This window comes from Chiloscyllium plagiosum, chromosome 13, assembly GCF_004010195.1.
Source record: "Chiloscyllium plagiosum isolate BGI_BamShark_2017 chromosome 13, ASM401019v2, whole genome shotgun sequence".
Taxonomy (NCBI): domain Eukaryota; kingdom Metazoa; phylum Chordata; class Chondrichthyes; order Orectolobiformes; family Hemiscylliidae; genus Chiloscyllium; species Chiloscyllium plagiosum.
Window position 1 is genome coordinate 45,103,920 of NC_057722.1, and position 24,469 is coordinate 45,128,388.

The 24,469-nt window shown below is 40.1% G+C and overlaps 1 protein-coding gene across 6 annotated transcripts in view; it reads right to left on the bottom strand.

The window, feature by feature from the left end:
• Positions 1 to 24,469, bottom strand: part of LOC122555960 (polyamine-transporting ATPase 13A3-like) — a 189,421-nt gene that overhangs the window by 48,188 nt on the left and 116,764 nt on the right. For all 6 annotated transcript variants that reach the window (XM_043702270.1, XM_043702271.1, XM_043702273.1 and 3 more), the window contains 6 exons: positions 19,199 to 19,323; positions 9,453 to 9,628; positions 5,613 to 5,741; positions 5,442 to 5,521; positions 2,453 to 2,495; positions 2,262 to 2,371 (listed from right to left, as the gene is read on the bottom strand). In XM_043702270.1, the coding sequence (XP_043558205.1) occupies positions 2,262 to 2,371; positions 2,453 to 2,495; positions 5,442 to 5,521; positions 5,613 to 5,741; positions 9,453 to 9,628; positions 19,199 to 19,323 (663 nt within the window). The remainder of the gene's footprint in view (positions 1 to 2,261; positions 2,372 to 2,452; positions 2,496 to 5,441; positions 5,522 to 5,612; positions 5,742 to 9,452; positions 9,629 to 19,198; positions 19,324 to 24,469) is intronic.

Here is a 24,469-nt window from a genome sequence, read left to right on the forward strand (position 1 = left end):
ACTAGAGAGTCATGCAGGGACCATTAATAGATTGATTAATATACAGGAAAATCTTTCAAACTATGCAGTCAAGAATGATGTCTGAGCACTCATGGATCATGGATTTTCAAGCAGACAAGGAAACCCTGAAAAAAACTGATGAGAGAAAGATACTCCTGTGGATAATAAAGGTGTGTTTGTTTAGTTTGTCATGGTACAGGGAACATGGCCTGTTCCACTGCCCTTTGAGGGGTTTAATGTCAATATAAAACTGACATGGACCATGTCATACATAATAATATGTTAATCAACATTGTTTTGGCAATCTCAGTTATTCCAGAATCACCACTTACTAAAACATTATATAGAGGAGAGAATATTAGAGTAATTAGAGGAGATTGTTATTTGAGTTATCGCAATATACTGCCATTTGCAGCAGACACAGAAGGTAATATAAAAAGCATCACTTTAGATAGTTGCAGTGTAGAAGCTACTTTTGCAGTGTGCCCACATTTGAAATATGAGACAGAAGAAGCAAAGTTTGGTTTAACACAACAGCAAACTGTACAATGGAAGTTATATGGGCTGCAATGGAAACAACTTACGTTGTACATTGCACAAGGTTGTGTTCATACAGGGAGATATAGCATTGTCACATCACAAAAGTACCACCAATAAGGAAATATTCGATCCTGTTTTATAACCAGCCCTGTGACCTGTCAATACCCACAGGTTCTAGCTGTGTGGGCAAGATAGAACCGGTGGAAATCTACTGGAGAGACGGCGCAAAGACAGGATAGATTAGACCCGGTCTCCTTGGCACAAAAAAGACTAAGGGAAGATTTGATTGAGATGTACAAAATTGTAAGGGTCCTGACTAGAGTAGACAAGGAGGGCCGCCTTTGTATCTTAGTTGAGTGGTCAGTAACTCAGGACCTAGATTTAAGATGATTGATAAAAAGGTTGGAAGGGAGATGAGGAAAAGTGTTTTCAGCCAGAGAATGGTAGAAGTCTGGAACTCAAAACTTGAATAGGTAGTTGAGGCAGAAATCCTCGACTCATTTCAAAAGTGCCTGGATATATGTCTCAAGTATGACAGCCCAAGGGCTATAGACTAAAATGCTAGAAAATGGGCTTAGGTTGAATGGTATGCTTTTCAACTGACAGAGGCATGATGGGGCAAGTAGCCTCTTTAGAGACATAAATCCTCAGATTTTCTATGTAGATTGCTGATGTCTAAATCTTCCTCAGCTATAGAATCTTCATAGGTGATGGTGTAGTTGAAAAACAAATCCAGAATTTTACTATAAGACTTCTGTTAGAACAACAAAAGAGTATGTGGAAACGAAAACAAAAAGGAGTCAGAATGAGATTAATCTGCTTATCCAACTGCTTTTTATTTAACTTTAACGACAAAACACATGTATGAAGCAAACTGTGGAGAGTTCTACGTAAGTGTTTAGGATTTGAAAGAAAGTTTGCACAAGAGGCTACCAGTTAATTCAAAGACATTGAGATTCAATGTAAAATTTAGAACTGAATACAGAATTATTAGAGGAATTACCTGACAAGAGTGCATTGAGTGGAGTTTCCAAGAAATCAGTTTTGGACTGCTGTTGTTTTTCATTAGCATTGACAAATTTAATTCAGAAACTGAACAAAAGTTGCTTCAATATGCAAACTAGAAAAGGCAGGCAATTCTACAAAGTGCTCATGATCATGAAAAAAATTGATAATTAAAATGTGTCAGCGAACAAAATATCTACTGAAACTGAACATGGTCAAATCCACAGTATAGCACATAACAAAAAAAATATGTACAACGTAAGTACTCCATAAAATATGTCAAAAGAACTAACAATAAAGGTGAGCAACATGAAGAGCCGTTGTTTAAAATATCCAACTACTATGAATCAGCAATCAACAAAGCAAGTAAGGTGTTAAACTCTACAGGTCAAGCAGCAGTGCAGACGTGCATATGCGAAAGCCAAATAGTTTTCTTACCTTTGTCAAGAAACATGATACCAGCCTTTTGATTAATAAAAAAGGCACAAGTAAAATACAGAGGAAGGAAATCTACTAAAACAATATAGCTAAAATAAAGGTAGGAAAGCTATTTGGTTTTAGCAGTGAGAGTAGAACCCTAGCAGATAATTACAAAATTCCATAAGTTTAAAACAAATTTTGATGATATGTGGCATACATTATTGAAACAAAAGGATCAAGTAATCTACCATGTGTAAAGATTCTAGAGCTCTAAGGATTAAATAAAAAAAAGTTACCTGATCAGGTTTGGTACACATGCAATGTTTGGAGTTTTTGATGTGAATGGCGATGCTACGGAAGCCTCTAATTCAGACAATGAGATGCCACTGTGTGCTCGCTTTAGTGCCTGTAAATCACATTTATGTTTTACACATTTCCAAAATAGTTAGGAATGTTAACAATCTAAAAATGATAAAAAGAAACTTACACCACAATCATTGGCACCATCTCCACACATTCCCACGTAATAGCTGTCAGAACAAGGATTCAAACAAGATATTAAATATTACTCTTCAGTGTATTACTGTTTTCTAATGTGGTGAACTAAATCCACAAATATAATTTCTAAACAATGTTTAAATTATTGCTAACCTGTAATAATTTGGTATTGTGGTGGTATTATTGTATGAGGAATCCAGTGAAGGCTAACCATTTAGGGGTTTGGGTTTGAATCTCATCATGTCAGATGGTGGAATTTCAATTTAATTAATAAATCAAAAATTAAAAACTAGTCTAATTGTGAGCATGAAGCTATTATCAATTTTCATGAAAGCCCATGTAACCCACCAAAGTGATTCAGAAAAGAAAAAATGTGACATTCTCCTCTGGTCTGGCCTACATATGATTCCAGATCCACAACAATGTGGTTGACTCTTAACTACTCTTTGTAGAAGTCTAGTAAGCTCAACTGCATCTAACAATTATGAAGTCTAATAAAAGGACTGTAACGGTGCATAACCCAGTACCGAACAAAGCGCTGGAAAGACAATGGCATACTGTCCTGTTAATCATGCAAAGTGTTCCTGCCCTACATTCAGGGGCTTGTGTCAGAATTGGGAGACTAACACATATATAAGTCAAGAACAATCTGACATAGTCATTTTCAAAGAACCACACTTTACAACTTCCCAGACACCATAATTAACATCCCTGAGTATGTTTGTCCCACCATCACAATAAACAAAGTGGCAGCACCATACTATAGGGTTGAGAAGGAGTTCTTCTGGAAGCCATAGAATCCCCACAGTGTGGAAACAGGCCACTTGGCCCAATAAGTCCTCACTGAACCTCCAAATAGTAACCCAACCAAACCCCATTCCCCTACCCTATTACTCTGCATTTACTCCTGACTAATGCACCTCACCTACACATCCCTAAACACTAGGGCAATTTAGCATGGCCAATTCACCTAGCCTGCACATCTTTGGACTGTGGGAAGAAACCAGAGCACCTGAAGGAAATCAATGCAGACATGAGGAGAATGTGCAAACTCTACACAGACAGTCAAAGTCCTCAACATTGACTTTGGATCCCATGAAGTCTCATGGCATCAGGACAAAAATCAGCAAGGAAACCTCTTGCTGACTGCCACTGACCACTACCCTACCAGGGAATGAGAATTGTGGTGAAAACTCTCTTCTGGTTCAAGGCATACAAGGCATAGCGCAAAGGAAAATGGTTATAGCTATTAGTTAGTCATCTCAGCTCTGGGACGTAAGTGCCATGTTATTGATGGAGCAACTGGAGATGCTTGGGCATAGGGCATTCCTATGCCCAACCATCTCCAGTTGCTCCATCATTAACATGGCAAAAGTGAGTACTGCAGATGCTGGAGATTAGAGTCAAGAGTGTGGTGCTGGAAAAGCACAACAGGTCATGCAGTATCTGAGGAGCAGGTAAATTGAGATTTTGGGGAAAAGCCCTTCATCCTTCAATAACATGCCCTACATCATAAAGTCAGAGATGGAATGTTTGATAATGATTGAACAATCTTCAGCACTACCTATAACTCCTCAGATATTCAGCAGTCCACATCAAAACACAGCAATCTGCACAATATTTAAGTTTGAGCTGATAAGTGCCAGGCAATGACCATCTCCAACAAAAGAGAATCCAATCATTATTCCTAAGATATTCAATTGTATTACCATTGCCGAATCCCCAATACCAACATCTTAGAGGACTATCATTGACAACAGCTGCAATGGACAAGTCAAGTAAATACTATGGATACAACAGCAGGTCAGCGTCTAGGGTTCTGCACATTGACTCACCTCTTGTCCACCATCATCAAGGCACAAAGCCATGAGTGCTAATGAAAACCGGCCACTTGTGTTGATGAGTGTGATTCTAAACAAAACAAAAGAGATTTGCCACTACCCAGGACAAAGCAGACCATTTGATTGGTACTCTATCTATTAACTTGAACATTAACTCACTCAGCCACCAATGTACAGTGTGTACCATCTACAAGATGTACTGGAATAACACAGCAAGGTCCTTCAACAGTGCCTTCCAAACTGGGGATCTCTACCACCTAGGACAAAGGTAACAGAAACAGGCAACACCAGAACCTTCAAAATTCCCTCCAAACCATACACCATCCTGCTACTTCACTGCTGCTGGAACAAAACCTTGGAACTTCCTTTCTAATACCATGACAGACATACCTATGTCACATCGACCCCAACAGTTCATGCAGACAGTTCATCACCATTCTCAAGAGCAATTAGGGATGAGCAATAAATGCTGGCCTAACCATCAAAGCCTACATCTCATGCTTTGTGATAAAAATAATGATCAAAGTATTTCTGGAGCAGAAAATTCTAAAAGGTAGTACTTTTTGTCTGAGTCACGTATTCTGGGTTCAAGTCCCACTCCAGGATTTGAGAAAACAATTAGGGCTGACTCTTCAATAAAGTATTATCGCATGTAATATTGTTTGGATGAGACTTTAAATCAAAGTCCCTTCTGCCTGCTTGGATGAATATAAAAGAATCCACGGCATTATTTTCAAAGAACAGCACAGGAGTTACCCCTGGTATACTGCCTAAAATTCATCCACGATTCATTATCACATTATTGCTAGTGGGAGTTTGCCCCAAGCAAATTGGCTACCATACCCCCAATATTACAAGTGACCACTCTTTAATGTGCTTCATTGGTTATAACAATCTTTGAGAGGTTTAATGGTCCAGAAAAGTAACATATTAACGCAGGTTTTATAACCTGTCAAGGAAAGAAATACATTACTATTTATGCACTTGTGCATGTAAAATGAGAACGGTAACAACATTAAACGAGCAAATTTAATTCTGAAATTTATCATAAATGTATTAAAAGTATATTGAATTATTATTCCTCTTTGCCCACCTGTCTAATATTTTCCAAATTGAAAATAGCAATTTAGTACTCACTCTACATTTTGAAATGCTTCTACCAGCTGTGTTTTTTGATCTGGAGCCATGCGAGCAAATACCGTCCCATTTAGTATCAACTGAGATGAACAAAAGGACATTTTAGTTGTGTATAGTCGAAAATATCTATAGCCAAAGTTATTCAGAAAACATCAGTTGCCAATTACTGACTTTTGAAAGCAGATCCTGAAAATGTTCATTTATAACAGAAAAGGATTTGCCATCCATTGCAAAATGATAATGGTTCATCTGATGGAGACCATCTCCAGAGCCCTCATTTTCTGCTTTAATGTCGATGGCCTATAAAGGGAAGATAGTTCAAATCAAAAACAAAATTAATGATTTAAAACCAACATATTTATCTACTTGCAAAATGAACAAAGCATCTATATCATGTTACGCTGGAGTCCAATTGGCCTATCATGTCTGAGTTCACAGTACTCTTTGATTGGAGCCTTGGAGCCCCCATATTAATTTCACATCACTTCTTTTAACTCCACCCCCAACCCTTCCACCCCACAAATTTATCTTCTTGTTCTTCCTTTTGATATATCATCCAATTTCCTTTTATGTTACTTCCATTTATAACTTGTTTGGTGCAGAAGAGACAGCCATTTGACCCATTGTGACCATGCCAATAAACAAATATCTGACTACTCAGCAACTTAAGTGGATTTTTAAAGACTGTTTAAATGTTCAGTGTTTCTGACTCAACCTTTCAAATAGTGAGTACTAGACTCCCACCAAACTCAGTAAAAAAAATCTATTCTTCTCTACTTTTAACCTTCTACTTTTTAGATAAATCTTATTCAGCATTTTCTCCTAACCATATGCCATCCAGGCCTCTCAATTGAAGAGGAAGGCACTGAAGTTTGGTAAACTAGAAATTCGATGTTCTTAGTCAGGGTGTTATTGTGGAGCCGAGATCTGGCATTTGCCTTCCCTGTCAAACCAAACTCTTTGCAGGTGTAAGATAGATTGCCCATTTGCAGCTGAAGGTGCTCCTTGGTAGTGTGACATCATCAAAGTACAGCAACTCACTGATGAGGATTTGGTGCAACTTTGTCTCAGATCTCAGATGAGCAAGTTTGCATTGTGGATGTTTTGATATGTAAATGGACACCTTTGCAGATTACCTGATGCATATGAAGCAGAAAAGGCAACATGATTCTTTTTAAGTTCTCTGGCAATCATAATGGGTTCTGAGGTTTCCTAGTCATTGCTGACCTTACCCATTATCTTTTCATGGAAACCCAAGTTCACACTGAGCAGCTTCAGCAGGTGACCAAATTTTTCTAGCATCTCAAATACACTAACTCTGCTCACATTGATCAAATAAAGTCATAGAGCTATACAGCATTGAATCAGACCCTTCGGTCCAACTCGTCCATGCCGACCAGATATCCTAAATAATGTCTTGGTAAGCAAATATAGTTGTTTACATTGTTCACAGCATTTCACTTATAGCTACTGGACCGAGATCTCATCAACTGCAAATCTTTCAGTTCTGAGAAAAGCACACTGGGATTCAGGTTAGATGTGTTCAGCCAAAATGTGCAGTCTGACAAGGGCAATACAGGCAGCAACTTTCCCAACAACTATTAAAATGTCCAACTAATCTTGTTAGCCTTCTGTCAGAGATACCAAAAACAACAAGAGAATTTATAAAATTGCAATATATGTGCCTATAGTGAGGGGGTTCCACTGACAAATATTCAGTGCAGCTAAGTATGAAGTAATCTGCTTTGGACTGAAAACATAGTACATCCAAATAACAGAGATACAAAGAGATTGAGCAGTACATGTACATATCGCATGAAAATAAAGTAGTCATATACAAACAAATAATCATAAAGAACTACATGCAGGACTGACTAATTCAGCCCCTTGGACATGCTCCTCCATTTAATGTAATCGTGGCTCATCTCATCTCGGCCTCAACTTTATTTCCTTGGTCATTTCCAATGACTCTTTAATCCTTTGCTAGGTAAAAATCTGTCTAAGTCTTCCTCAAATTTATTTAGTGTCTCGGTGTCTATCACTGTCTGGATAGTGAATGCCATAGATTCCCACACTTTGAGAAAAGTACTTCCTCCTCATCTGTTTTACAACTGCCACCCCTTAACTTAAAATTATGACTTCACGTTCTGGATTGCACCACAAGAGGAGGCAATGGCCTAATGGCATTATCTGTGGATTTTAATCCAGAGACCGAGGTAATGTTCTGGGGAACCAAGTTTGAATCCCGCCACCGCAGATGGTGGAATTTGAATTCAATAATAAAATAAATCTGAAATTAAGAATCTAATGTTGACCACAAATGCATTGCTGATTGTCGAAAAAACCCATCACTAACATCCTTGAGGGAAAGAAACTGCCATCCTTACCTAATCTGGCCTACATCTGACTCCAGAACCACAGCAATGTGGTTGACTCTTAACTGCCCTCTGGGCAATTAGGGATATGCAATAAATGCTGGGCTAGCCAGTGGTGCCCTCATCCTGTGAATGAATTTAAAAATCCATTCCATGTCTATTTTGTCAATTGCCTTTAGCATCTTATATACCTCAATTAGATCTTCTCTCATAGTTCTAAACTGCACCCAAAGCTGCTAAATCTCCCCTCATAAAACAAACTTTTCAACTCTGAAATTAATCTAGTGAACCTTTTCTGAACTGCTGCCAATGCAATTACATTCTTGAAATGTTAGCTTTCATAATTGGATGGCTAGAATATAAAAAGTAAGTAGTTTTACCAAGCTGCACAAGCCTCAGCTAGAAATATCTGTGGTACTGTGAATAGCTCTGAGCTTTAGAAAAGAGATATTGGCTTTGACGAAGTGTTGCACAGATTGACCAGTCTGATATCAGCATTCCAAAGGTACAGTTTAAGGTGTCACAATATGAACTAATTTTGTATTACATAAACATGCACACTATTTATGGGTGATTTGATTAAGGTTTTTAGGATTTAGAAGGAAAGTGACAGAAGGAAACTTTCCCTGCTGTAGTGGTAACAGCTGAGCTACCAAAACATGCAATGCTTGTAACTGCTGGCTTTCACTAACCGAGCAGTTTCTAGATTGCTCCGGCATCTCTTGCTGCATGCCTGACAGATTGAGGTGCAATCAGGTGAAATTACAACGATTTTGCTAGAATGTGATTACTTGAGTCTTGTTTTGCTGGCATTTTAACAATTGAGAGCAGGTGTACCTGTCTATTCACCGGATTTCCAATTTACACTCCAGTTGGCCAAAAAATTCAAACAGCAAACCGTGTCCTTTGCCATACAAAAACTTTCAGTAATTTTGTTATTCTTTCAGCAGCTGAGATTCAGCTTGCTGGCTGGCGAGTTCAAGTAACAACCTATCTACCAAATGACCCACCATCTTCCCCACAATTCTGTTCCATTCTCAGTGGTTCGTCATCCATTTTGCTGAGACCTTCCATCCTTCACTCTGACAATCATTGTCAACATTGTTGTTCCTAACTTTGCCCTGAACATTAAGATTATGGGGAATAAGTTAGAAGGGTACCTTGGTACATGAATAGCACAAGATTATGTACAAGTATGTCAAATAATTTGGAACATTAATAGAATGTTATCATTTACCATGAGAGGAACTGAATACAACAACAGGGAAGTTACACAGAGCATTGTTGAGGCCACAGCTGGAGTATTGTATATCATATTGCTTTCCTTATTTAAAGAAAGAATTAAATGTGTTGGAAGCAGTTCCAAGAAGGTCCCTAGTATAGACTAGTAAAGAGACTACATCTTTTAATTTTTCTGTATTTTTGATTGTGGACTGCAATAGGTAAAGGGCTCTTCAGAACCAAGGATTGTGGAAGAAATTGCTGTGCTCAATGTGTCTAAACAATCAATAAATAAGCAATTACGCAGATTTTTCTCACTCATTTAAAAAACTCTACATTTTTTATTTGATCGAAATCCATACAGATTCTTCTATAACCTTTATTTACCAATTAAGAAGAAAATGGGATATCATACCTCTGAAGCTGCAGTGGATATATCAAGGTGTCTTGGAGCATTATCGGCATACAGCCAATGTATTTGTGCATTCTTTCCATCTTTTGGAGGCAAAGCATCTGCAATAATTACTTTATCCTGAGGTAAAATCATCCCAGAATTTCTGGCTACAGAAATTGCTGTAAGCATATTATCTCCTGGTAGAACACAAAAGTATAATTAAGCAATGAATATGCAATAGAATCTTTCCTTTTTCGATTATGGATAAAATCAATTCAAATTTTTCATTTTATTCTTTTCAGGTTTAGAAACAGAACTAAATTTTGATTGATGTTGTTATAGCTTTGATGAATTTACCCTCACTTCTGATTAAAATTTACACAAACAGGAAAATACTTAATACTTTAGGAACCCATCTCTAATCTTATGACCAGAGTCAAGAGTGTGTTGCCGGGAAAGCACAGCAGGTCAGGCAGCATCTGAGGAGCAGGAAAATCAACGTTTCGGGCAAAAGCCCTTCATCACCTGATGTGCTTTCCCGGCAACATACTCTTGACTCTAATCTCCAGTATCCACTGCCCTCACCTTCGTCTAATCTTATGACATCTGTACAATGCAAATCAATGACCAATCCTTTGACACATAAATTATAACACAAATTATTTGTATCGATATACTAATGTTCGCATCTGAAACAGAATCAATTAACTGCACTGAAATTCCTTGTGATGTCACCCACAACAGTGAGTCAATGACCATGCTACAAGTTAAATAATTTATTTTTTCACTATGACTTGATGGTGGGAGCATTCCTCAGGCAAACCGCTTATAATTATTAGCAGATACATTGAAAAAAAACCTTCAGTGTTTGATTCTAATATTACATATGAAGTGAAATGTTCTGTTTCTATATAGTGGTATTCTTTGATTTGTAAGGAAAAAGAAATTTAACAAAAATAAAATCACAAATAATACTAAATATAAATGGTCATTTAAATGTTCTTGAAATGCAGACACAAATATTATAAGTGATAGGTGATAGATGTTTTAGCTCATGTAATGCCAGCTTATATTTCCTAATTAGTCTTGGATTTTTTTTACATACTTTCCCTCATTTTAACGAAGGACATGACACCATTTTTTTGTCAAGATTAACCCCATAAGACCATAAGATGTCACAACAGAAGCAGCTCATCAGGTCTGCTCTGCCATTCAATTACATTTTGGCTGAAATAATCCTTAGATCCACTTTCCTGCATTTTCACCATAACCCTTGATGCTCTTACTGATTAAAGACCAATCTTTTCACAGCCTTGTATATACTTAGCAACCCAGCCTCTGTATTAAAGAAATCCACTGATTCATTACCTTCTGAGAGAAGAAAGTCCTCATATGTCTTAAAAATAATTATGTAATCTGTTTGCAGTCACTCCTACAAGGGAAAACAAACTCTCAGCATCTACTCTGTCAAGCCCCCTAAGAATCTTGCATTCTTCAATATCACCTCTCATTCTTCTAACACCCAATGAGTACAGGCTCAACCTATTCAACTTCTCATGAGAACATCTTTCTATACCTTGGACCAATCTAGTGAATGTTCTTTCGACTGCCCCCAATGCTACTTCCTTAGATGTGGTCTAACTTGTATAGTTTCAGTAAGATTTCCCTATTTTTATATTCAATTCCCTTTGAAATAATGGCCAAGATTCAATTTGCCTTCCCTATTATCTCCTGAACTTGGACATTAGCTTTTTGTGATTCATGCACAAGCACCCCCAAATTCTATGCTGCAGCTTTCTGAAGTCTTTCTCCACTTAAATAATACTTAGCTTTTTGATCCTTCCTGCCAAAGTGCATGATTTCATATTCCCTACATATTCCATGTGACAAGATGTTGCCACTTTCTCAACTTGTCTATATTTTTCTGTGGATTCTGTGTCATCTTTACTACTTGCCTTCAGACCTATTATTCATCTGCACATTTGATATATGCACTTACCTCATCCAACTTATGAATAGATAACGTACTGTGGCACCCCATTAATTATAGGTTGCCATCCTGAATTTGCCTCCCCTTCTCATCTTATCTTTTATTAATTAGCTAATCATCGATACATGTTTGAATCTTATCAAATGCCTTTTTAAAATCCAAATATACTACATTTTCTGCTTCCCATCTATTTATCTGCTAGTTAATCCTTCAAAGAATTCTAATAAATTTATCAGATATGATTTCCTCTTCATAACTTTGCTTGATTATATCAGGCTGAATTTTCTGAGGAGTGCAAACTTCCTCAAGTTGCCAATCCAGCCTTTCCTTCTTAAGAAAGATGGAGGCTCCACATTTCTAAGAGGAAATTCTTCTCAACGCTCCCTCAGAAGTACATAAGTGTGATGATAGGGTGGTAGGAGGGCAGATGGGTAGGAGAGAAGGAAGCCTACAGTCTGCTAGCTGGGAAGGGTACCAGCTGGGGAAGGAGCAGGTTGCCAGGGGTACAAAGCAAATGAGTATGGAATAGGATGATGGGTCTGTAGGGTGTCATCTGGGAAGTGGTTGGGATATCAGATGGAGTAGAATGTCAAGTGGGGAGAGGGGGAACAAAGTGCCAAGTAGTAAGAGAGATAGGGTGCAAAGTACTAATGCAGAGTTGAGGGTAGGTTGGTGTAGATTGGTAGGAGATTGGGAGGGAAGGGTGGCATTGGGAGGGAAGGATGCGAACTAGCTCTGGGGATTCTGACCTGGGGGCAGGAGCTCCTTTTTGGGGTTGGGGGCGTGCAACATTACAGAAGGGTGTCAGTTCTGCTCTGACAGAGACTTAAGTTGAATAGGGTTAACCCCAGCAGGTGGCAGTGTCAGTGCACAGTAGGTTCAGGGTATTGGGTCAGGGTCTGGTGATTTAACAGATCTGCAGTTGCCTAGTTGAGCTAAGTTAAATAGTTCCTCAGGAGTTTATAACATGTTAGTAGTCTGGCATTTCATGAGTATCTATTTTGGTCAGCACCCTCCCATGTCTTCGATTTAAACAGACACTTTTGGAGAATGCATGGTATGGATGAACTGCCCAGTGGAAAATTTGATTGGGCATTCTGCAACGTCTACATGCATACCCCTGATCTACAACGGAAGCATAACAGAAAATCCAGGCCATTATGTATTTCTAAATGCTCTGCTATCTTTCTCAATTTCAGATGTTAAGCTAACTGGTCTATAGTAACCATATCTTATCTTCCTCCTTTTTCTTAAAACAAAGTGCTACATTAGCAGTTTGCCAATCCTCTGGAACTGTTGAGAATCTAAAGATTCTTGGAAGATAGCAGTTGCCCTGTTAATTATCTCCTAAATATCTTTGGATGCAATTCGTCAGGCCCAAGGGCCTTTAGATCGGTTAACTCCCTCATACTCCTCTTCTAGTGTTAGTTGCTGAATTTATTTCCTCTACTACGCACTCCCCTCCCAGCTGCCTTTTGTCCCTTAGTTATTTAATAGAAGCATCTTCTACCATGAAGACTGGTGCAAAGTATTCATTCACCTCGTGTTATTCTTTGGGTCTCCATTGCTTTTTCCCCATGCCTCGTTCTCTAACGAAGTTAAGCTCATTTTGGCCTTTCTCTTCCTTTTTCTGCATTTAAAAGAGCTCTCCCTGTTCATTTTGATATTACTTGCTCATTTACCCTCAAAGTTTAGTTTTGTCCATCCACTTAACTTATCTGTCACGAATTACAGCTACGTCAGTGTTATGTGATCTGATGTTATCAACAACATTCTTCACTGATGTGATCTAAATTATCCCAGAAGAGCAAACTTTTTTCGTTGCAGAGTCCACCAGTTCGTAAATTCCAAACTTCCTCCATCCATTTTCCACGTCCACCTTCATCCACCTAGCCTTGTGAATGCACATGGATGATAATTCTTTTTGGAAATTTCTCCTTTGGCAAAGTTTTTCCCTTAAAAACAACCATCAGTTTTAACTTAGTGCCATCAGCCATACAAGAAAGAACTAAAGTAAATCTATCTTTCTCATGGTCAGTGGTTTGCACTAATACTGTTTTTTTTCTCCTTTTTGGTTCACAGTTCGATTCTCCAACATGCCTAGAGTAATAGGCGTATTATCCATGTTTCCAATGCACTGTAACCTTTTGCCAATTTCTGATTACAAACTGGTGAACCTGTAAGATCTTTTGGTCGGCGGCTTTTGAGCAATCTTAGTTCTCTGCCAAAATAGAAAGCCATGCTTCTCATGAATCTTGTGCACAATCCAGCACTTGCCTTATAATTTGAAATCTCATCCTTCTTTGATTTGTGTCGTGCATGGATTTGGATGACTTCATGACTAATACAATCTTCCATTTTGATGATTTTCAAGTACCCACTCAGCAATTTTTTTCCCCAATTGCAGCCACTCTGTTGGCACACTTATATTTCAGCATTGTCTGAAGTTGGTTCGATATCTTTCTCCGGTCTCCCTCAAGTTTCTCTGAAATATAAAATTCTCTTGCTGCTCCAGAGTTATTTGTCTTCTCTGCAACTTCAATAAATTTCAGTTTAAATGCTGCTGCATATTTTTTGTTTTTTTCCAGAGGGCATTTTACATAAATGATGAAGAAATTTCAAAACCTCAACTAGGTATACAACTATCCCATGAGGTTGGTTGTCACCTGACTCTTTCGCGCTGAATTGGTGTAAATTGTAGAGTAAATCACACAGTAAGACGAAAAAAATCCATTTCCTCATCCTAACATTTTCGTACAGGATATTAGCTTGACTCACAAATGTTGACCTGTTATCTGTGAAGAACTGGGATTGACTTTTACATGAGATATTTGGAAAATTCCACATCTTCTGGTCAAAAATAGGGGGGGGTCGACTTTTATATGAGATCGACGACAACTTGAGTACGTACGGTACAACCCAACATTCTCAATGTTTTTTCTAAGATTTTGGACACTCTCAGTCTGTTGAACGCTGCCAACTATAAATACTTTGATTTGGAGATGCCAGTGTTGGACTGGGGTGTACAAAGTTAAAAATCACACAACATCAGGTTAAAGCACACTAGCTTTCAGAGTGCCGCTCCTTCATCAGGTGGTAGTGGCGGGCTCAATCCTAACACACAGAATTTATAGCAAAAATTTAGTGTGATGTAACTGAAATTATACATTGAAAAATTGATTGTCTGTTAAGCCTTTCATCCGTTAGAATACCATGACAGTTTTACTTCTTTCATGTGTAAATCACAAAACCATGATGTTTAGATTAATTCTAATCTAAAAAGTGAGATAATGGAGTTTTACAGACACACGCACAGACAGACAAAGACCCACATGCACACATATACTTTGTGGGGTGAATTTGTACTTGCAGGGTTACATTGTACTTTGCTCAAAAACTGCATGAATTAATGTAAAACTCCGTTATCTCACTTTTTAGATTAGAATAAATCTAAACATCATGGCACAGACAGAGAACACAGTGGGCTAACACCTTCAACATATTGTCTAGCTATCACCATTGTTAACAGTTAACCTGAGAATGCAACATTTTAAAAAAAAGGTTTTGTGATTTACACATGAAAGAAGTGAAACTGTCATGGTATTCTAACAGATGAAAGGCTTAACAATCAATTTTTCAATGTATAATTTCAGTTACATCACACTGTAAATTTTTGCTAAAAATTGTGTGTGTTAGGATTGAGCCCTCCACTACCACCTGAAGGAGCGACACTCCGAAAGCTAGTGTGTTTCCAATTAAACCTGTTGGACTATAACCTGGTGTCATGTGATTTTTAACTAAGTAAATACTTTGCACCTTCTTCCCAGCAAAACAAGCTTAACTCCCTCTAAATTTCTCACAATTTTTCTTTTAATTCACTTGAGACTTGGGAGTTGCTGGCTGGCCAGCACTGATAGTCTATCCCTATTTGCCCTTGAGAAAGTGGTAGTGAGCTACCTTCTTGAATCGCTGCAGTCCACTTGCTTTGGTTGACCCACAATGTTGGTAGGGAGAGAATTCCAGGATTTTGACCCAACGACTGTGGTATATTTCTGAAGTCAGGGTGGTAAGTGGCTTGGAGGGAAACGTGCAGGTAGTGGTGTTTCCAAGTACCTGCTGCCCTTGTCCTTCTAGGTGGAAGTGGTTGTGGGTTTGGAAGGTGCTGTCTAAGGATCTTTGGTGAACTTCTGTAGTGCATCTTGTAAATAGTACACACTGCTGCTACTGAGCGCCGGTTGTGGAGGGATTGCATGTTTGTAAATGTGGTGCCATTCAAGCGGGTTGCTTTGGGCTGGATGGTGCCAAGTTTGTTGAGTGTTGTTGGAGCTACACCCATCCAGGCAAGTGGGGAGTATTCAATCACACTCCTGACTTGTGCCTTGTAGATTGTGGATAGACTTCGAGGTGTCAGGAGGTGAGTTACTCGCCGCAGTATTCCTAGTCTCTGACCTGCTCTTGTAGCCACAGTGTTGATGTGGTAAGTCCAGTTGAGTTTCTGGTCAATGGTAACCCCCAAGGATGTTGACAGTGGAGAATTCAGTGATGATAATACTTTTGAATGTCAAGGGGTGGTGGGTAGAGTGTCTCTTTTGGTGATGGTCATTGTCTGGCATTTGTGTGGCGCGAATGTTACTTGTCACTTGTCAGCCCAAGATATTGCCCAGATCTTGTTGCATTTGAGCACAAACTGCTTCAGTATCTGAGGAATTGCAAATGGTGCTGAACACTGTGCAATCATCGGTGAACATTCCCACTTCTGATTTATGACAGAGGAAAAGTCATTGATGAAGCAGCTTAAGATCGTTGAGCGTAGGACACTAACCTGAGGAACTCCTGCAGAGATGCCCTGAAGCTGAAATGACTGCCCACCCACAACCATAACCATCTTCCTTTGTGCTAGGTATGACTTTAACCAGTGGAGTGTTTGTCCCCTGATACCCATTGAATCCAGTTTTGCCAGGGCTTCTTGATGCCATACTTGTTTAAATGCGGCCTTGATGCCAAGGGCTGTCACTCTCACCTAATCTCTGGAATTAAGCTCTTTTGTCCATGTTTGAACCAAGGCTGTAATGAGATTAGGAGCTGAGTGACCCTAGCAAAACTCAAACTGGGCGTCACTGAGGAGGCTGTTGCTGAGCATCACTTTACTGATGTTGGAGAGTAGACTGATTAGGCGGTAATTGGCCGGGTTGGGTTTGTCCTGCATTTTGGGTACCGGACATACCTGGGCAATTTTCCACATTGTCAGATAGATGCCAGTGTTGTAACTGTACTGGAAGAGCTTGGCTAGGGGAGCAGCAAGTTCAGAAGCACACCTCTTCAGTACCATTGTCAGAATATTATCAGGGCCCATTGCCTTTGCAGTGTCCAGTGCCTCCAGTCTTTTCTTGATATCACACTGAGTGAATCGAATTGGCTGGAGACCGTGATGCTGGGGCCCCTGAAGGAGCCAGAGATGGATCATCCACTTGGCACTTCTGACTACAGATGGTTGCGAATGCATCAGCCGTTTCTTTTGCACTAATGTGCGGGGCTCCTTCATCATTGAGGATTGGGATATCTGTGGAGTCTCCTCCTCCAGTGAGCTGTTTAATTGTTCACGACTGGATGTGGAAAGACTGCAGAGCTTAGATCTGATCTATTGGTTGTGGGATCACTTAGCTCTGTATATCACTTGCTGTTTATGCCATTTGGCACGTACGTAGTCCTGTTAGGCAGCTTCACCAGGTTGACACCTCATTTTCAGTTATGCCTGATGCTCGTCCTGGCATGCCATCCTGCACTCTCCATTGAACCAGGGTTGATCCTCTGGCTTGATGGTAATGGTTGAGTGTCAGGCCGTGAGCTTACAGATTGTGCTGGAGTACAGTTCTGCTCTGTTGATAGCCCATAGCGCCTCACAGATGCCCGTCTTGAGCTGCTAGATCAGTTCGAAGTCTGTACCATTTAGCACGGTGATAGTGCCACACAACACAATGGACGTTATTCTTAATGTGAAGGCAGGACTTTGTCTCCACAAGGACAGTGCAGTAGTCACTTTTACCTATACTGTCATGGGCAGATGTTTCTGCAGCCAGCAGGTTAGTAAGTTTGAGGTCAAGTATGTTTTTTCCTCTTGTTGATTCCTTCACCCAGTCTAGCTGCTATATCCTTTAGGACCAAACCAGCTCGATCAATAATGCTGCTACCGAGCCACTCTTGATGGTGGACATTGAAATCCCCCCACCTGGAGTACATTTTGTGCCTGTGCCACCCTCAACATGGAGTACTGAATCATTAGCTGAAGGTGGACAGTACGTGGTGACCAGTAAGAGGTTTCCTTGCCCTTGTTTAACCTGAAGCCATGAGAATTCATGGGGTCCGGAATCAATGTCAAGGACTCCTAGGGCAACTCCCTCCTGACTGTATACCACTATGCCACTAGCCAGTGGGACAGAACTTATCCAGGGATGGTAATGATGGTGTCAGGGGTGTTATCTGTAAGGTATGATTCCGTAAGAATGACTATGTCGGGCTGTTGCTTGACTAGTCTGTGAGACAGCTCTCCCAATTTTGGCACTAGCCCCTAGATGTTAGACTTCGCATGGTTGACAGGGCTGTTTGTGTTTTTGCCGTTGTCTTTTCCAGTTCCAAAGTCGATGCTAGGTAATCCATTTGGTTTCATTTTTTTGTTGTGACTTTCTAGCGATTGATACAATTGGGTGGCTTGCTAGGCCTTTTCAGTGGGCAGTTGAGAGTCAACCATATTGCTGTGGCTCTGGAGTCACATGTAGGTCAGACAAGGTAAGGATGGCAGATTTCCTTCCCTAAAGGACATAGTGAACCAGATGGGTTTTCCCAAATCATTGACAATGGTTTCTTGGTCATCAGTCGACGATTAATTCCAGATATTTTTTATTGAATTGAAATTCCACCATCTGCCATGGCAGGATTCAATCCAGGTCCCCAGAACATTATTCTGGGTTTCTGGATTAAGAGTCAAATAATCTTACCCCCAAAGCTAACTCAAGCCACAAATCCTCTTCGCGTTACTTTAAAGGTAGTCCCAAAACATAACCTTATTAAATGCACAAGTGTATCAATCAACTGTTAGCCTTAGAATGGTAAGTGTAGTTTCATTATATCGCATGCAGAAATACTACAGCAGCCAGCCAGAACAGCTGCATTCAAACAAATATACTATCGCAAATCTTTTAATTGTTGCATTAAGCCTTTATTAATTGAGCAGCCAATGGACAGCTACGAAATGAAAGGCATTTACTCCTCATGCCTATAACTCTTATATTGTCATTCGAATGAAAAAGATCACGGTGGCTCACAGCACCAGGGTCCCAGGTTCGATTTCAGCCTTGGGTGACTGTCTGTGTGGAGTTTGCACATTCTCCCTGTGTCTGTGTGGGTTTCCTCCGAGTGCTCTGGTTTCCTCCCACAGTCCAAAGATGTGCAGGTCAGGTGAATTGGCCAGGCTAAATTGCCCTTAGTACTAGGTGCATTAGTCAGAGGGGGGTGGGTTACTCTTCGGAGGGTCAGTGTGGACTAGTTGGGCTGAAGGGCCTGTTTCCACACTGTAGGGAATCTAATCTAATCATAGCACTTTGTAGACTGCTGCAAATGCTAATAATACTTTGCTAATAATTATACAGGGCGATTGCCACTACAAAAGACAGCATGTGATAAATATGGAAGGGCTTTTAAAATTCTATAAAGCAATTATTGAAATCCTGGCAAAATATGAAGTACTCATACAATTGCAGCTGCTGTAAATAAAAGACATTACCTGTAAGCATAACTGTGCGAATATTGGCTTTTCTCAGTTTTTCAAGGACACTAGACGAATCAGGTTTTAGCTTGTTTTGCATTATAATAAAGCCCATAAACTCCATGTTGCTTTCAATGACATCCCTGTCAAGAGCAAGGTTTGTTAAGTATTCAATTTCACAATTCATTACTGCACAATGCAAATAACTTTAAAACTGCATAAGCCATAGATAAGATGATGTCAATAACTTAGCGTTTCAGTGTCACAGATAAAAAGTATGAGGCTCCTTTGTCCCCCTATGATCAGTACATATTATGATGAAAGAGACTTTGTTTTATTACCCTGAGAGTGTTGGATGCAATTAAATAATTCCAGCAGTGAGCTTTTGTGAGTTTAACGGAAAGCTATTTTCATATACTTACCCTGAGATTTCTCCATCTCTTTTTCTTACACACACACAGATTAGATACAGATGAAGGTAATATATCAATACAACTTATGATTATCTGAATTTCTTTCACGGCAGATCTTTACTGTCAGATGAATCAGATATTTTAAAGTTGATCAAGGGTCTTGTAAAAGTGAAGGAGTTTCAGCGGTTTGTGCAGCTTAATTTTTAATAAGTTAGTTCACGACTGAAGCCGAAGTTGGAATAGGTTGAGAGAATCCTTCCTTCTATTGTGAGCCCTGATTACAAAGTATTGCTGTCAACTAATTTGGCTATTTTATGACTTAGTTAATTCAACAGCTTTTGATGGAAGTTGCGTGCACAAAATAACTTCTGTTGATTTTAAAAGCAGACAAAAAGGAAGGCTGTCTCATCATGTGATATTTCACATGCGCAAAGCTCTGTTCCAAAAAAGATGAGTGGGCTATATTGATAACTTATTCTGTGTTATCACCTTGAGTGCTCAAGATGGTTAGAGTCTTTGTACTTTAATGACACATTCAATTTTATGGTTTGTTTTCATCTAATCAACCTGTTCAGGAATGTTATTACACACGTCTAGAGCAGGTGAAATTGAACATAGGCCTCCTAGCTTAGAGGTAGGAACACTACTACTGTGCCACAACAGTCCTTTCAATTTGATGATCAAACCATCTTGCATTGGTTTCAGGGAAAGATATTGATTAATAGCAGTCAGAATTGTTCAGGAGAATGATTCCAATTCACATAAGAAACCACCTTTTGCAGTCTTTTGTAGATATTAAAATAAGTTGAATTTCAGAATGTACTGATATATTGGTATGACATAAAACATGCAGAGAGACTTTGCAGCAATCCAAATTAGAGAAAACAATAAACCATTAATAAAACAAGTTACGCTAATCCTTCCATTAAATTTAAATATATGCAGCATGGTGGCTCAGTGGTTAGCACTGCTGCCTATGAGTACCAGGGAGGCCAGTTCGATTCCACCCTCAGGCGACTATTTGTGTAGAGTTTGCACATTCTCCCAGTGTCTGCATTGGTGTGCTCCAGATGATTCAGTTTCCTCCCACAGTCCAAAGACATGCAGGTTAGGTGTACTGGCCATGTTAAATTGCCCATAATGTCCAGAGATGTGCAGGCTAGGTGGGTTACCTATGGAGAATGCAGTGTTACTGGTAGGGTCAAGGGTTGGCTGGGATGCTCTTCGGAGGGTTGGTGTGGACTCGATGGGCCAAATGGCCTGGTTCCACACTCTAGGGATTCTATGATTCTACGATATTCAATATGATAGGTTAAATCATTCTAATAAAACTGCACATCTGAAGCTTGCATTATAATTTGCTCTATAATTTGATTATTTCATTAATATATTTTTGAATAAAAGTGCTTTCATTACTGTAAAGCTCTAGAATGTAGATTTATTAAACAAATGACTAACAAAGGCAAGGAGACAAAAAGCAGGAAACTATGGGCCTATCAGCTTTGCATCTTTCATAGGGAAGATGTTAAAAGCTAAGAAGCTATAGCAGGGCACTTAGAAAAGTACAAGATAATCAGGCAGCATCGACATGGTTTTGTGAAAGTAAAATCATGTTTAACCAATTCATTGGAGTGCTTTGAGGAAGAACCGGTAGATGTACACTCAGATTTCTAAGGCATCTGTGAAGGTGCCACATCAATGACTATTGCGCTCAAAGCAGATCAGAGAAGGTTTGCTAGACTAATACCTGGAATGAGTGGGGCTGTCTTATTAAAGGTTGTATCTACTGGAGTTTGGGAGATTAAGAGGCAACTTGATTGAAACATACAGGATCCAGATAGGTCAAGATAGTTCATGTCGAAAGGGTATTTCCTCTTACAGGAGAATTAGAAACTAAGGCTTCAGTTTCAAAATAAGGGATTGACCATTTATGAGAAGTAAGAAGAGGTTTTTTCACTCAGTGAATTATGAGTCTTTGGAACTCTCTTCCTCAAAAGGTGCTGCAAGCAAAGTCTCTGAACAATTTTTGAGAGAGATAGGTGTAATTTTTATAAGCAAGGAGTTAAAAGGTCAATGAGACCATGTAAGAACATGGAATAATTTGATTGGTTATGATCCTATTGAAGGCTCTGCTTCTAATTTGTACATTCATAAAAATAGAGAATCAATAGCCTAAAACATTCTGGTCTGCATTCAGGCAGACCTGGCACAGATTTTAGCAGGGATCCAATGAGAATATTCTCCTACATATTTGCCTGACCCATAAAGTAAAATTTGGCATTAAATAACTGCAAGTATAGCAGCATTATCTTTCATTCTGATTTCTACATGTTAAATGGATACACAGGCTTAAATTGATGTTGTTTAAAAAACATTCTAGTAAAATGTTGGGCGGCACGGTGGCACAGCAGTTAGCACTGCTGCCTCACAGCGCCTGAGACCCGGGTTCAATTCCCGCCTCAGGCGACTGACTGTGTGGAGTTTGCACATTCTCCCCGTGTCTGGGTGGGTTTCCTCCGGGTGCTCCGGTTTCCTCCCACAGTCCAAAGATGTGTAGGTCAGGTGAATTGGCCATGCTAAATTGTCCGTAGTGTTAGGTAAGGGGTAAATGTAGAGGTATGGGTGGTTTGCGCTTTGGCGGGTCGGTGTAGGGCCTGTTTCCACACTGTAATCTAATCTAATCTTTGTGGGCGGCACGGTGGCACAGTGGTTAGCACTGCTGCCTCACAGCGCCAGAGACCCGGGTTCAATTCCCGACTCAGGCGACTGACTGTGTGGAGTTTGCACATTCTCCCCGTGTCTGCGTGGGTTTCCTCCGGGTGCTCCGGTTTCCTCCCACAGTCACAAAGATGTGCGGGTTAGGTGAATTGGCCATGCTAAATTGCCCGTAGTGTTAGGTTAAAGAGGTAAATGTAGGGGTATGGGTGGGTTGCGCTTCGGCGGGTCGGTGTGGACTTGTTGGGCCAAAGGGCCTGTTTCCACACTGTAAGTAATCTAATCTAAAAAGGGACAAGAAAGACTGAAGATAAAAAAAGTCTGAGTTTTTTTTTAAATAAGTAATTACGTACATATTTTGGCAAAAAAAGCAAAGACATAGTGTGAGGAGTCAGAAAGTATATCATTTCTTAGGATCTGTGGTGATATGGTTGGAATTGTAATGGGTGGAATTGTAAAAGTACTGTGATTTGACTACAGTTAGCTCATTTCTAAACTTGAGATCTACCAGCTTCATTAACTGGCTAAGATGCTGACATTCCTGTTATAAAGGCACAGAATGTAGGCCTAACCAAAGAAATCGGTCACAGGGCAATGGGGGGTGCCTAGGAAATGGGCAGGAGCTGGTGAAAGCTGGACCGGAAATTGGAAAGCAGAATGGGACCGGAAAGGCTGGCAGTAAATAGGAGTGGAAGAAGGGATTGGACAGAGGAAGGGAAAAGAGAAGGGGAGAGAGGGAAAGAAGGGTCCAAATTTCTGCTGAGTCAAGTTGATTGAACTTTCAAACTTTTACCAGGTCTTTCAAGAGTGACAATGGGTATGAGCTTTAACAGCATCCAAAATGGGAAATTCTTAAGATCTAATGCCTGGCATTAGAGACTGATGATTTTAAGAAGATCCCCAATGTGCTTGCACCCTAAACGTGAAAATAGCTTATCAAGATGCTATGGCCAAAAGCTCATTCAAGGAACTACAGGATGAAATAATGGTCCTGGAAGAAGAGGATATAATTTATACCAGGTATCATTTCATATCAAACTGTCCAGCACCAAAATTCCAAGTCCATTTGCAGACAATCTTCATTACTTTTACCAAAAGGTTCAGTTGGAAAAGGGAAAGGAACCCAGCTATCAGTCCACAGCATATTTAGTATTTACAAGAGTAAAAGAGTGGGCCCGAGTTAATCTGTTATGCCACCAAAGCCTGGGGCCAGTATATAATCCAAACAAATACAGAGGCTAAGGTGGCAGTAATACAAAGAGAGGAGTCTGGTCTGCCTAAGAAACTTGCAAATTTGTTGTATCCAATACAATTGGCTAAATATGTCCATGATTGCCATAGTAAGCATGGAGAGCAAGAGGCTGACAAGGAGAGCAAGTCCCCATTTCCCACCATCTGTCTGTATACAAATAAGCTCCAACCCACAAGAACAGTGTCCAAAGAGGAGTCAGTGGTAAAAACCATGAGGATTGGATAGGTAACTAAAAGGGTAGTTATGGTGGCAACCCAACATCCCAAGCTAACAAACCAACTCCACTTTGACTCCTAACAGCCTCTAAGGAAAAGATAGTGCTCCCTCTCCAGCAATAACATGGGAGACTGTTAGTTTGGAATGTTGATAGAGAATGTTGCCAGTAACTAACACTGGATGTTTACTATAAACCGACCGACTTCCACAGCTACCTAGACTACACCTCCTCCCACCATGCCCCCCTGTAAAAACGCCATCCCATATTCCCAATTCCTTCGTCTCCGTGTTTACTATAACCGACCCACTTCCACAGCTACCTAGACTACACCTCCTCCCACCATGCCCCCCTGTAAAAACGCCATCCCATATTCCCAATTCCTTCGTCTCCGCCGCATCTGCTCCCAGGAGGACCAGTTCCAATACCGTACAACCCAGATGGCCTCCTTCTTCAAAGACCGCAATTTCCCCCCAGACGTGATCGACGATGCCCTCCACCGCATCTCCTCCACTTCCCGCTCCTCCGCCCTTGAGCCCCACCCCTCCAATTGCCACCAGGACAGAACCCCACTGGACCTCACCTACCACCCCACCAACCTCCATATACAGCGTATCATCCGCCATCATTTCCGCCACCTCCAAACGGTCCCCACTACCAGGGATATATTTCCCTCCCCTCCCCTATCAGCGTTC